This window comes from Lytechinus variegatus, chromosome 1 (genome assembly GCF_018143015.1).
Source record: "Lytechinus variegatus isolate NC3 chromosome 1, Lvar_3.0, whole genome shotgun sequence".
Taxonomy (NCBI): domain Eukaryota; kingdom Metazoa; phylum Echinodermata; class Echinoidea; order Temnopleuroida; family Toxopneustidae; genus Lytechinus; species Lytechinus variegatus.
In genome coordinates, this window is record NC_054740.1 from 42,431,118 (window position 1) to 42,444,740 (window position 13,623).

At 37.6% G+C, this 13,623-nt stretch overlaps 1 protein-coding gene across 2 annotated transcripts in view; it reads left to right on the top strand.

Moving 5' to 3' along the window:
* The window catches only part of LOC121414441 (formin-J-like), a 69,233-nt gene that overhangs the window by 17,057 nt on the left and 38,553 nt on the right, over nt 1–13,623 (top strand). For both annotated transcript variants that reach the window (XM_041607628.1, XM_041607619.1), the window contains exons 2-3: nt 3,553–3,586; nt 11,855–11,999. Coding sequence is in view for 1 of the 2 variants with exons in the window: in XM_041607619.1 (XP_041463553.1) it covers nt 3,553–3,586; nt 11,855–11,999 (179 nt within the window). In the remaining variant the exon portion in view is untranslated. The remainder of the gene's footprint in view (nt 1–3,552; nt 3,587–11,854; nt 12,000–13,623) is intronic.

Consider the following 13,623-nt stretch of genomic DNA (forward strand, 5'->3'; position numbering starts at 1 on the left):
AAAAGCGAGCGAAACAAGAGAGAGCAAAAAACCCGTACTATTTATGATATTTAACAAAGGAAAAAAGTCAGAAGAAAATAAAGAATTCTTGAAAGCATAGTTACATTTGATTTTTTATCATAAATCTTGCCGAGTTAATGATTTTTGTGCATTTGCGAGTTGCTTGCCGAAGAGTGCGTAAACGACCTCCAACTATAAATGCGACTATAGGGGGAAAAATGCATAAATGAATTTAATTTCTTCATTTTCATCGCTTTCTCTTGAATTTAGGACCTGGGCAGATTTGTCGAAAGAAGGCTGGTCCCTTGGGAGACCAAAATATGAGGCTGGGCGGCTGTCTTTCTCTCAGTCGAGGTCAAACGAGGTCGATTTGAACTTGAGTGAGCGATGCAGAACAAAGGACGATGTGCGCGTTTTCAGGGGTCGACGAGTACTAACGAAGGACGTGGGCCGAGATGAAAAACAGTCGCGTTTCCGCGCCGATGTACTTGTTGCAAACAATACAAAAATGAGAAATTCTCGCTCGCCAAAACTTGCAAAAGGTGAAAGAAGGGTTAGATTTTGATTCCAAGGGGTATTTATCGAGGGATTTATCGCTTGTTGAGACTACACGGCCCATGAGTGCTTCTTTATGAGTGCCATTTCCGATTTGTCATAGAAAAAGAGAAAAGGGGAAACTTATTGATTAATTTTGAAAGAAAACATCCAGATTTTGGTTCAGATTGAAAGCGTGACCGGATTTTCTTTCCCCCACCACTTTTGATACAGTATTGTCGGCCGTCGAAACAACGATAGCGAACATCCACAGGTTCACAGATTCGATGTATTTCTGTAAAGAACTTCATCAGATGTTTAGTTAGCTGACCGCAACCTCTCACGTAAGAAGTATGGAAATAAACACCATTTTCTTTTTATTATATGCCTACATCGGTTACATGGTTTTCCTTATTTTTATGTCTTGTCACTCTTGTTAATTCTTCTTATCGGATTTGTTCTGTCATGATTTTGTCTATCGAATATCCTGAACGCGAAATTCAATTGAAAAATGAAAATGCGGTTGTGGATGACTTATCATCAATGAGAGCAGTATGAAAAATTACATTGTGACAAAAATACTCAAATAAAACACAAATAAATGAAAAAAGTGTATTTAAAGTATTGTTAATCATGAACAGATTATCCAAATAAAGGTCTGTAAATGCGTATTTACATTGTCAATCTAAATGAACTATCCAAAATAAAATTTCCTTGCACGGTAAAACCTTCATTTGCATGGATGACCTGTGCAAGAAATAAACACAATATGTTGAGGGGGTCGACCTAAAATTATTATTTAGACATGTATATTTTTCAAAAGGTACTTGTATTTATCCTATATATACAGACATATCCACCATGTTTAACCTGATAGAGGTCAGGTATACTTTCTGAGAAAAACACATTCCATCTGACTTTATATCTCAAGTGATGGGGTTTTGAACCAAAGGAACGCGGGTATTTTTATATTCAATTGCTTATCCTTGTAAAATCTGACGTAAAATTCCGTCTGGACTACCCCTAGGGACCACCGTGTGGGGTAGGAGATATTAATTTCCATGTCTTTTGTTTTTCAAGGCGAAAGCACGATTTTGTCGTGGTCGTCGGGGGAAGGGGAGGGGGGCAGTTGTGACATCATGATCATTGCCGAAAGGAGAATTGTCATTTTCAGTGTTTTGTAATTCGGTTCAATACCCTAATTCGAATTCTGACATTGTTTCCTTGTGTCTTAAGAGATAGTCAACATTATTTTATTATATCAGCCGCCAAGGATAATCTGCCTTTACTTTTTTTTCTCCAGAATCACCCCCCCCCCCCGATGTTCTCACTTCCACCCCATGATGATAGTGCAGACCAACAACGAACTAGGCCTAAATGGTTCTCACCCCCGCCCCCCTTTCTCTGTCAACACTCCAACTCCACCCCCAGTGACAATAATATTTTTATAAATAAACACATTTTTACCAGCAATGCATATTAGAGCACATTCATTCATTCTCTAGATAAAATACCTTTCTCTGTGGCATCATGTGCCGTGGCAGAAACGAAACCGAGCCCCGGGCACGGCAGCTCCATTCCACGCCATGCAGATCAACGATAAACTATCAGTAGGTTAACGCCACCCATCCCCATGATCCGCCCCACCCCCTCCCCCATCCCCGGGCGCTGTCATCACCACCACCTCTACCCCCAGTGCCACAAGCTTGTCATAAATAGTTCATCCCCACACCCATCACCCCCGCCATCACCATATTCCATCATCGAAGTCAACGGCAAAAATTCCATGGCAATATGGAAATGATCACGTTCTCTGTCATTTTTAACCGAGTTTATAACGCCTGTCCCCAGATACTTCTCTGCTACAGTTGCTCGAAAAGCAGAGGAGAGAAAGGAAAAGAAGTAAAAAATGGATCTGATCCCTTGTGGTTGGACCCAGGGATGCTAAGGTTAAGTAAGATCAGAAGAACCAAAAGAACTCAAAGGAACCAGAACTAGTGTTTTCTCGGTATTGCTTCTGAGAGATCTAGGTATCTCCAAGTACCAGAAAGGACATTAATGTGACAATACAAGTAGAAGCTGGAACTTGCCAAGTCAGATACGCCTCGCTTTCGAAGATTTTGCGAATCAATATTCAGTTGAACTTTGGACATGGTGCCTTTTTAAGTATACCTTTTTGGCGCATTTGGCTTTTGATGTCGCTTCAGTCCTAGAAGCGAATTTGTACTGAAAGTTTCAGGGAGGAGTATCGAATTCGGTTTTTGCGAAACTCATTTGTGAAACCACTTTCCTGATCTTGTGTTAATTCTGTCATGTCATCTTTGAGTTTTGTTGTGATTTGATGAAATTGAAAGTAAGTACGACCAAAGTTCAAGATGTGATTGAGAATAGTATGTATTTTCTTTATATTGTCCACGTGAATACAGCAATCGCATTCATCATCTCGTTGTCTTTCACAGAAGCGATGCTACGGGGGCAGGGGCGGTAGCCTCTAGTCGAGGCCCTGGCAGCTGCTTCCTGAGCGAAGCTTCGCTATATCCCTTGATTCGCCATGTTCGCTCGGAAAGCAGCCGACAGGGCATCGACGAGGGGCTACAGGGGCGGTCGCCCCAAGGATTTTTCAACTAGTGAAAAAATAGGAAAGGAGAAAATAGAAGAACATAAAAAGATGGGTGTATGTCGTGTAACACTGTAACAATATATTGCCTCTGCAATTCATTTGAGAAAAAAATATGTCGTCTTGAACTGCATTACAAAATACCATGGCAACCTCCCTGCACGGTCATGTGTGTTTTGTGGTTGAATTGCGGCAGTTAACACCAGAGCAAAGAGTTTCTATAGTTACTGCAAGAAGTCTCGTTTTGAACCTCCATGGTTACTGAACAGATAAAAACACGTCACAGATTTCACGAATTCGCCGTCAATCAGTTTGAAAAAAAGTTTTACGCATATATTCTGACGTTATCAATGTATACCAATATATTGACATTACCTTCTTTTATTTTCTCTTTTATCCAGGTCTAAAGCTTCTGGATATACTCACAAACCTAAGGTAAGCACACGAATATATATGTATATTGTGATGCCAAAATTACATGTACCAAACAATCTTGAGATGAGATAAGAGTATGTATTATGGATTATGAGATGAGGGTCAGCGCAAAGATGACTGACGCATGAAGGATGCCTTTTCTGTCTCGTTAATTAGGAGTAGTTTCAGACATTTTTTGTAACTTTTCGCGATAATTCTTATACACACATGAAGTTCTTGTAAGCAACTGGATTGACCGCTATATTGACCATGGACCATCATCTGTATTGACCGTTAAAAATGACCGGCCGTGATTGGCATATGACCTTGCAGTATTGGGTGACCATTGGTACAATGGTTTGGTCTGTATCCTCGAAATCCGTTCCGCAAATGGCATCGTTGTAGGTACGAATTATCCCTTATAGATTTTGTTTTAATGTAGCACAAGTTTTAGTGACGGATCAAGACTATCGGATATTTTTAGTAATGAATGACCAGAGGGGGTGGGCAAGGTCTCCTAAATGTAAGCTTAGTCTGTGCTTTCAAAGTTGTGGAAAATTAGGCCTATATTTTGTTGTTGGTGAACTTCTTGCCGTTCTCCAATCGTTAAGGCGGTCCATGGGGTTCTGGTGGCGTTTAGGCGCGTATATGCGAGTATATGGCCCCATCGGCCCATGTACCATGATTTTAGATTTTAATTTATAAGACTGCACTGCGAATGGGCCCTCATGATTATGTACTGGATGGGTAATCATGAACCTTGCACAACTTTATTAGTGTGAATAAATTCCGGGCCGTGTAGGGGCGCACCCCTTAATGATTTGGCCTATGTGTGAAACAGTTTTCAGCGTTTTGGAGGGAAATCATGAACTAGGCATGACCTTGCACAACTTTATCTGTAATGTGTAATAGGGCCTATGGTTCTGAACTCTGTACTATCGTGTTCCATCTCATTCTAGGATGAGTTACATCATCTGTATTGTATCTCATTTGACCGCCTTTTGCGTTGTCAGTTCGAGGGAAGTTTTTCTAACCAGTCTGTTTGATTAGATAGGATATTAATCGCTTGCACACCTAACCATTGTCAGGTTAAGGGGTCAGTCACACTTTGAGATTCAATTCCAAATCGATCGATAGTTTGCCATTAATATGACGTCATAGCTTTGATCGGTCAGGTGTCTGTTACGTAAAGTGTGACTGCGCCATAAAGGCACACGAATGAATAGAAGTTTAGTTCACATTTTTAGGTGAACAGTATCATTATCATTTATCTCGCGCCATGTGTGAACCATTGCTTATATCTTGCCTTTTATGGAAAAAATAGGAAATTGATCCTAAAAAGTACAAACATTGTAAAAAGGAGAGTTCATTGCCAAATTTACATTGTCAAGATAATATCCTATTTTCTTCATAAGGCCTATTCATATTTTTTTAAACAATAGCTTTTGAAGATTTACCCTAATCGTGACCTATTTCACAATGGTGACGAGAACCTATCCACCGGCCGGCATCCTTAGCCGGGATCATTAGGGATTGGTAATGGTGGGGAACGAAAAAATACTCACATGCCTTCGTGCAAGTATATGAGTTTTAAGCCCCCCCCCCAAAAAAAAAAAATAGATAAATAGATAGATGAAATAATGATAATAATAAATAAATAAATGAAATAAAATGAAAACAAAGTGAAAAATAGTATTATCTTGATCCGTATTAGGACAAGTCCCCCTAGGATATAGTAATTGTTGTTTACCGGAAAGGGGCGGAAAAGGGGCATGGGGACGGTGTCCACTGGAAATGTGACAAAATGTGAACTATATATCCATATCATTGTCAATGTATATAGCTCATTTAACCCCGTTTTCAGTTGGCATTCCTTAAATCGGCCCTGCAAATTGTGAAATTAGATGAGGGTGTTACTCAAAATTTAATGTTTTTTAATAAAAAAAACCAACCTTCAATGAAAGTGAAGTTGCCTTGATCTTCCTCATCGTACCTTGGCACCCAGGTACCACACCTGTACTTAGAGAGTAGCTTACTTGGTCATCAATCATCGACAGTTTCGTGCTCGAAAACAATTTTGTCATTAATTACTATCCTCTTAAGCAGTTATTACATGGATCATTTGCAGGGTTTGGATTTGATACACTATAATTGGTGTGTGTCAGTGCAGTACTACACTTTTCCATGTTTGTAACATGATGATACCATCCATTTTTTTAGAAAGTTGGGAATGGAGTAGGAGCCCTTGCTTTACGTGTTACTCAATGTTCTGCATGCTTTATTTGATTAATTTTGGGGTTTTTTTCAATCATGCAGGCTAAATCAGTGTTAATAATGTTATACGTTATGATTTTTCTACAAGAATCTCTCTCTCTCTCTATCTCTCTCTCTCTATATATATATATATAATTTCATAAAATAGGCCTATGTATAAAATGAAAATCCATCAAAATCACTGCTCATGTAACGTTCTATTTTTTATATCAGAGTAAATTTCATCAATTCATTGTGCATTTCTTTTGATTTGGAACCACTAACATTCCTCTCCTTTTACTTATTGGGATCCCTGCATTTACCTAACTATCATCCCCCTCCCCCATTCGACCATTCATCTACAACTGTGTATAAATGCTTTGTTTATTGATGGTGGGTTGTAAAATTGTTATTATTCCGCCGGAATACCGTATTTGACATTGATTGCAAGTTGATAGGGGGAGGAAAATCACTAAAATTGGCCAAGAAGCATGGTCGGCCGTGACCTTACACGAAAATGCGGTTGAGAAATTTATTATGGGAATTCGAAGGTTGATCTAAAATAGGCGAGGTCTGTGTACATTTCTCCCTCTCGGTTTTTTTTTATTTTGAGCCGTAATAAGATTTACCAATTCGTGTTTTCCCGGTAAATCTTGTCCTCTACAAACAGTCACCTTAATGCCGTATAGAGCTCGCCCCATTCATGCTTATTTATGGAGGTGATTTATTGTAAGCTGAGCGACGTTAGAATATCAACTGGTTACTTCAAAAACGTGCTCAGATTTCATATTGGTCGCCATGAATAATGCCCTTGAAAATATCTAGGCCGTGCGTGTGTGTGTGCGTGTGCGTGCGTTTGAGTTTGTAAAGACAACTATCAATCAAACATAATTTACATCTGGACCGGCATTTAACGTCACTATCCGGAAGACGTGACCAGGGCTCGAACCTCGAAGCTCTGTATGAATTGTAATTTCCCCCACATAGCTTGGATTACAGGCAAACGTCACAACGTACAAGGCGTGAGCATGCTTGCAATATGAGAATGAATACATTTTCATCGAACTGGTTAATGTTTGTTATAAGGAACTCCACACCATCTAATTAAAGTCATTCATCATGTTCATAATTCATCATATAAGCCTACTTACAGATCATACAAAAAAATGTAGTAAACCTAATGTAGGCAAATTCTTAAAAACAAGAACTAAAACACATAAGCACTTGTTCATGTTTGTGTGATTTTGTTTTCATTTATTCATCTGGTTATTCTTTTATTCATTCACTTGTTTATTTATTGACTTATTTGTTTATTTCCATGCATCTATTCACAGAATTATTGTGTTTTTTAAAACTTGAATTCTTACATAATTTTTTTTGTAATTTTAGTTTAGTAAACCATGGACCTATATCAGTGGCGTACCGTGGGTCATGGCATTGGGGGGGCACCAGCAAAAATTTCGGGTCACTTAGGGTTGTCAGGTAAACTGACCTAATAGAGATATTTTAAGGACATGCAGTGCCATCAAACGGATATGTATCTCACTGATTAAATAATGCGAGCTCGTAGCGCGAGCTGAAAATTTTTGATATTGAGGGCTAAAAATTGACATTATAAGCAAATTGTTTTGTAATCATGATACTTAACTGTCTCGCTAAACAAACAATGCGAGCGCGAAGCGCGAGCAAAAATTTTTGTATATTCTGACCCTAAACAAGGAGATTTTAAGGATTATATTTTAGAATCCATTAAGAGTATAAATGTCTCACCATAGTCATCTAATGCTATTGCCATCCTTTGCTGATTTTGTTAGAATTACATCTAAGCACAGTCATGAAGCACCTTTTGTAGTCATGTAATCATGATTATCATACGCATCTTACTAATCAAATACTGCAAGCGCAAAAGCGCGAGCTGAAAATTTAGGAAATATAGAAGAGGGGCATTCTAAGGGTTGTTTGTAGGAATTCTCTAAGACCCTACGTATTTGACTAACCAAATGATGCGAGCGCGAAGCGCGAGCTGAAATTTTTGTATATATTGACCACAAACATGGATATTTTAAGGACTATAGTTACGAATCCATTAAGTCAGAGTATACATATCTCACCATAGTCATCTAATGCGAGTGCCAAGCGCTTGCTGATTTTGTTAGAATTACATCTAAACACATGGAGCACTTTTTGAAGTCATTGTAATCATAATTATTATACGCATCTCACTAATGAAATACTGCGAGCGCGAAGCGCGAGCTGAAAATCTAGGAAATTCAGACATGAAGAGGGGCATTCCAAGGCTTGTTTGTAGGAATTCACTAAGACCCCACGTATTTCACTAACCAAATGATGCGAGCGCGAAGCGCGAGTTAATTTTTTTTATATTCAGATCAGAAAAATTGACATTTTAAGGACTGATTTTAGGAGTTCATGAAGAGCAGAAATCTCACCAATCCACTAATGCGAACGTTAGCACGGACAGGAAATGTTTTATATTAAGACCTTAAAATAGGGCAATAACTTTCAGTAGTCATGAAAAAGAAGAATATATCACTACTTAAAACAATGATAACTCTAATTGCGAGGAAATATATTATTTTGTTGTATATTGATTTGAAAACGGGAGGCTTTAGTACAGCAGGTTTATATATCTCGTTAAAAAGTCTATGCGAGCACCAGGAACAATGAAGACACAATTAAGCAAATAATGTTTCATAAAGTTGTGAAAAAATGCTTCTTATGTTATATAACATAATATAATATAACAATATGATAAACAACAATTTCTTCTTCCCCCCACTACGTTTCTCTTCCTTTTTCCCTCTTTTTCTCCTTTTCCCCGTTTTTTTTTTTTTTGCCAGCCGATTGGGGGGGCACGTGCCCCCCCATGCCCCCCCGTAGTTACGCCACTGACCTATATAGGTCCATGAGTAAACCAACGATTTTTTTTCCTTATGACATCCCTCAAAAGAACATTGAATTACATTATAGCAAATTGTTTTCATCTTCATCAACAAACAAAACTGACGATTATAATCTTTGGAGAAGGGGAAAACCAAGTTAACATCGTTCCTCTCAAATGACTCTCCTTGAAATCCAACCATTAAATGGTTGCCGTGGAAACGATTTAATGATCCACTCAGCTCAGCAACAGGCTAACAAGTTACTAAAAACAAGTATCTCGAATACCAATAAAAAATACTTACTGATGAAGACAAGGACCATTTCATTTTGTAAGCGGCATTTTGAATAACTGGCTCTCTTCTGTCGTAAGTTAAATGTCTTACACTTGCCTAAAACATTGTAAAATGTTTTAGTTTAAAGTAAGAGATTACATTATATGAATGTAAACATTTATAGAATAAGAATTTGATATTTTAGAGTTAGATGTGAATGGGTATGAATGAAAACGAGGAAACCATTTCTGAAATTCTGAATGATGAAATTTTATCTTCGGGGCAGCTTTACCAAACTCCATTGCCCTATGTCTCCTTCTCTTCCTTCCCTCCACTTACATGAATTAATACATTTCCCATTCCACCCCCCCCCCACAGCCGCCTCCACTATTTTTTTTGTCAATCCTCCCATCATATTTCATTGTTTACTTCCCCCTTCTCCTCCTCCCCCTTCCTCTCTCATCCACAAGCCCCCCCCCCCCTTCCATTTATCCTATTTTCTGTCCCTCGTACATCTTTCAATTTTGTTTTAAAATATCATTTTTGCTTTGTCATCACTGTAACATTACTATAAGTATACTCTGTATTTACCAGTCTGTGTTTTTCTCCAGGGACCTACACAACATGCACAGTAGGTCCATGGTTTCTCCAAACAAGGTTATTCATAAGTTAATTAGATACTATGTCATTTTACGTTCTATTCTTACTAATTCAATCAAACATTTTGAAATTGTTTGAATTATTTTATTTTTACATAAAGCCAATACTTTTTTTTTGTCTGCACACTATAAAAAAAACTAAACAAATATACAATTTGGGCGTTGAGTAAATTGATAGGGACAATACAAATGTGCATATTTTGGCGAAAATGTTGGTATTTTTGATGGCGTCTATGAACTGCGTAGGAATGCGTGAAAATGTGTATGAATCGTATTTTGAACAAACTTCTTTTTTTTCTTAATCAAACATTCTATTATTACGATTGTGAGTCATCGGTTTGATATTTATAGTTCTTTGACGAGAGATGAAATTAAACAATGATCCTCAAACCTGGGAAATTCTTAGTCTGACCTTCACCTCAATGTTAATCCTTGCAGTCTCTTTCAAATTTATGGTATTATTATTTTTGTTAATTAAACTATGTTCAATTTGTTTCGAAAGAAAATGAATACGCCATGATGACATGCGAAATTTTGCTTTTTCATTTGCCTAAAGTCAGAATATTGTACAGAGCGTGGAAAATGAAGATAATGATGCATGATATACAATTATATTCTACTTTTTTTTTTTATTTGTTTCTAAATGTTTGAGTTCATCTGCAGGTTATATCAACTAGTTTACGGTACTTTGATTTACAATAATGATTAATATTCATAGCCAGAAGATTCAATTCTCTTCATTTTTTCTATCAAAAAGCAACTCAGATCCACTTTACTTTTGATAAATATTTATATTTTCTTCTGCCGTTTTGAAATCCACAGTAGTGTGGAAAACTTACGATAAAATACTTAAGCATTCGTTAGCCGGTTGGCATCTTTGGTGTCAAATTGTGGTGCGAATTGTGATTCGAATGTTTTCTAAATGGGATCTTCTGCCTCCTTGTCAGCCGCTCGACTTGTTAGAATAGAGAAGGGGAATGTTAACATTGTATTATGCATGACCCGCTTGGCGGGAAGGGGGGGGGGTTAAGAGCTGAAGTGGGTATCCTGGGTAAATAAGAATTACTATTATTATCATATTTAATGTCAAATCAATGAGCTCAACAACGTTGTATTTCAGGTCAAAAGACTAAAAATAACTTTATTTTGAGATGAGGCAATCTACGGGATGCTAGCAAAAAATCTTGATAAATCACGAAAATGACCTTTCGCCAAAGGTGATGTTTGTTTCTTAAACGAAAGCAAAAATCAACCGAACTATATTTAAATCGAATTCAATCCATCTACATGTATACCATATTTATGTTTGTTCTGTATATCCTATTGTCTGCGACCATGGCGATTGCAATTTGGTTTGCAACCTGTTTCGAATTAAAATGATTTTTATCTCGCATTTTGCCGATTTAATTGGCTACTGTTATCCGAGCTGTGGAAATTTAATCTTGGATCAGACAAATTTAACCAACTTAATTCGTGTTTTTTAACAACGCCTTACTGTGTCAGTCACACCAACGAAACCTACACCAAATCGACCGATCCTCTGTCAATGGTAATAACGTAATAGCTTTGATCGGTCTTAAGTCGGTGTGACTGCAGCAGTTCGTCTCGAAGGGTGAATTGTCTGGATGACACGTTTTCAATCAAAATATCGTTTATTGAAGTGTTTGATTTTTAAATTCGCCGTTTTGAGTGACAGTGATGTACAATTATAAGTTCTAGCTGTCAGTTTACTCTGAATTTGGTTGAACTAGCCCTTCGAAAATAATAAGAAGGTATACAGTAGTGAGTTTTGCACAGGGTCGATATTGCATGTGTGCATTTTTATTTAATATGGGAGGGGGGTATTGATTCTTGAGGGCTAATCGCCCATCGATTGTGATCAGTAAATATGGCCATTTGGTCTAATATTCAGACGGGCTATGTCCATTTGAGCTGAACTTTTTTTTTTAGTTTGACATGAACGGATGACGCTTCAACAGGATACTTAACTTACTAAATAGATAACGCGAGCGCGAAGCGCGAACTGAATATTTTTGCAATCAGTCCTGAAAAGTGTCTGTACATAAATTTATTTCATCATACGTTAAATCAATAAAATGCGTAAGGCGTTACACATTCCATCATGTGGACCTTTTTAATAAGTCAGTTATTGTATGAAATGAATTAAATGAATAAATAAAACAAATAATGCATCATTCTTTCAGAAAAACGGAGTCCGATGATCTGGATCTGGTTGTTCAGCTGGACGTCTTCGACGACAAGAAGGTGGCTGACGAAGAGCAGTTCTCCGGATCTCGAAGAGTCGACCTCAACGACCACATCGATGTCTTCCACGCACTATTCAAACAGGTCAGAGGTCAAACAATATCCTATCAACCCTGTAGTCTGAAGGCACAGACGTTTTGTTTTTTGAATGGTGAATAATGCCGAGTTTGAATCAGTGAGACTGGGTTCACTAATTGACCTTGACTGCTTCTGTCGCACATTAGGCCCATATTCTCAAAAGATGTTTCAATTGTGCCATGGTTTTGCACCATGGTACAAACGAAACCAGAGGGTTTGGAGTCCATGTCTCTACCCTAACAGGGACATAGTAATATCTGTTAAATATTTGGTGTCTGTGTTGCAGACTAGTCACCCCCCCCCCCCCCATTTCGTCTCTGATCTGTTTTTACTTATATTTTTATTGTCATGACTCCATCCCTCGTATCCTGCGATAACGGGGATGCGTCAGGTTTTTTTTTTTGGGGGGGGGATTTTCATTTGTTTATTCTTTCGTTGTTTTTACCAGTTACTTTTTGATCCATCGTTAGATTTGCGCGACACCGCCCTCTTTCACTCTCGAACAGCTCGTTCTTGCTGTAGTCGAATCCAAGGGCTGATAATTATTACCCCAAATATGTTTGACAAAAATGCTAGCTTGAAGGCAAATCATCTTACACCACTTCCATTCATTTAAATGCTTCCTGACTTGTGAGTTAGACAAAAGATACAAATATTGCTGCTTGGTGAAATGACCGAGTTCGTTGGCTTGTCTTTCATAACTCACAGAGCATCACTAATGCCGGTCATTAAAACAGGTAATACACCCTTTGATAACCCCATAATTACTCATCTTTTCGCTCAAAGTCTGAAATCAAGGTTTTTTTTTTTCCTTTCAAAGACACCTTATTCTTCATGCCCGATTTATTATTGTCTTCATTCAGGATGCTATTGGCTATATTCATTCATGGGATATAATGTTTCCTGTGTATCCCAATTTTCAAAGGTTAATGTGTGTGTGAAAGAGGGGAAGCGTCATTCATAAATAAAAAAAAATGAGGTTAATATTATTGTTCACAACCCGCAGACAATTTATTGTCAGGAACGCCATTAAATATGCTAACATGGTCGAAGGAGAGGTAAATTATATATCCCCCCCATACTTGGTCTCAGAGAAATGTTATCCGTACAATCATTTTTCAAAATAAACGGATATTTTTGTTACTAAACATTCGGTGCCCATTTCGTTGAATTAAAATGTACGATGACCTCTATACTGCATTTAGATCATTGTGGAATCATGAAAATGCTTCAATTGGATTTTTTTATAAACTTTAAATGCCATGGAACGGAATGTCAGTTTTACTATGGGCACTGCAGATCAGGTGCCACGTTCACGACCTACTCCCCCTCGATGAAATAAAATAAAACGATCATGGATAAAAATGATAATAGTAATAATGAATAAAAGATATATGAAATAATAAATCTACCATAAATAAAAAGAAATAAGAGAGTATAAACGAGTAAAATAATATCATGAATAGCACGTGATTGAAATATTGCATTCTGGGTATAAGGAAACAGGTATACTATCTGACTACCTTTTTACAAGTTTAGGACTCGAGCTGTAATGATAATCAATATAACTGGGATATATTGCCTTTTATGCCTAATGTGGCCTACTCTGAACTTGTACGTTAACCTGTTT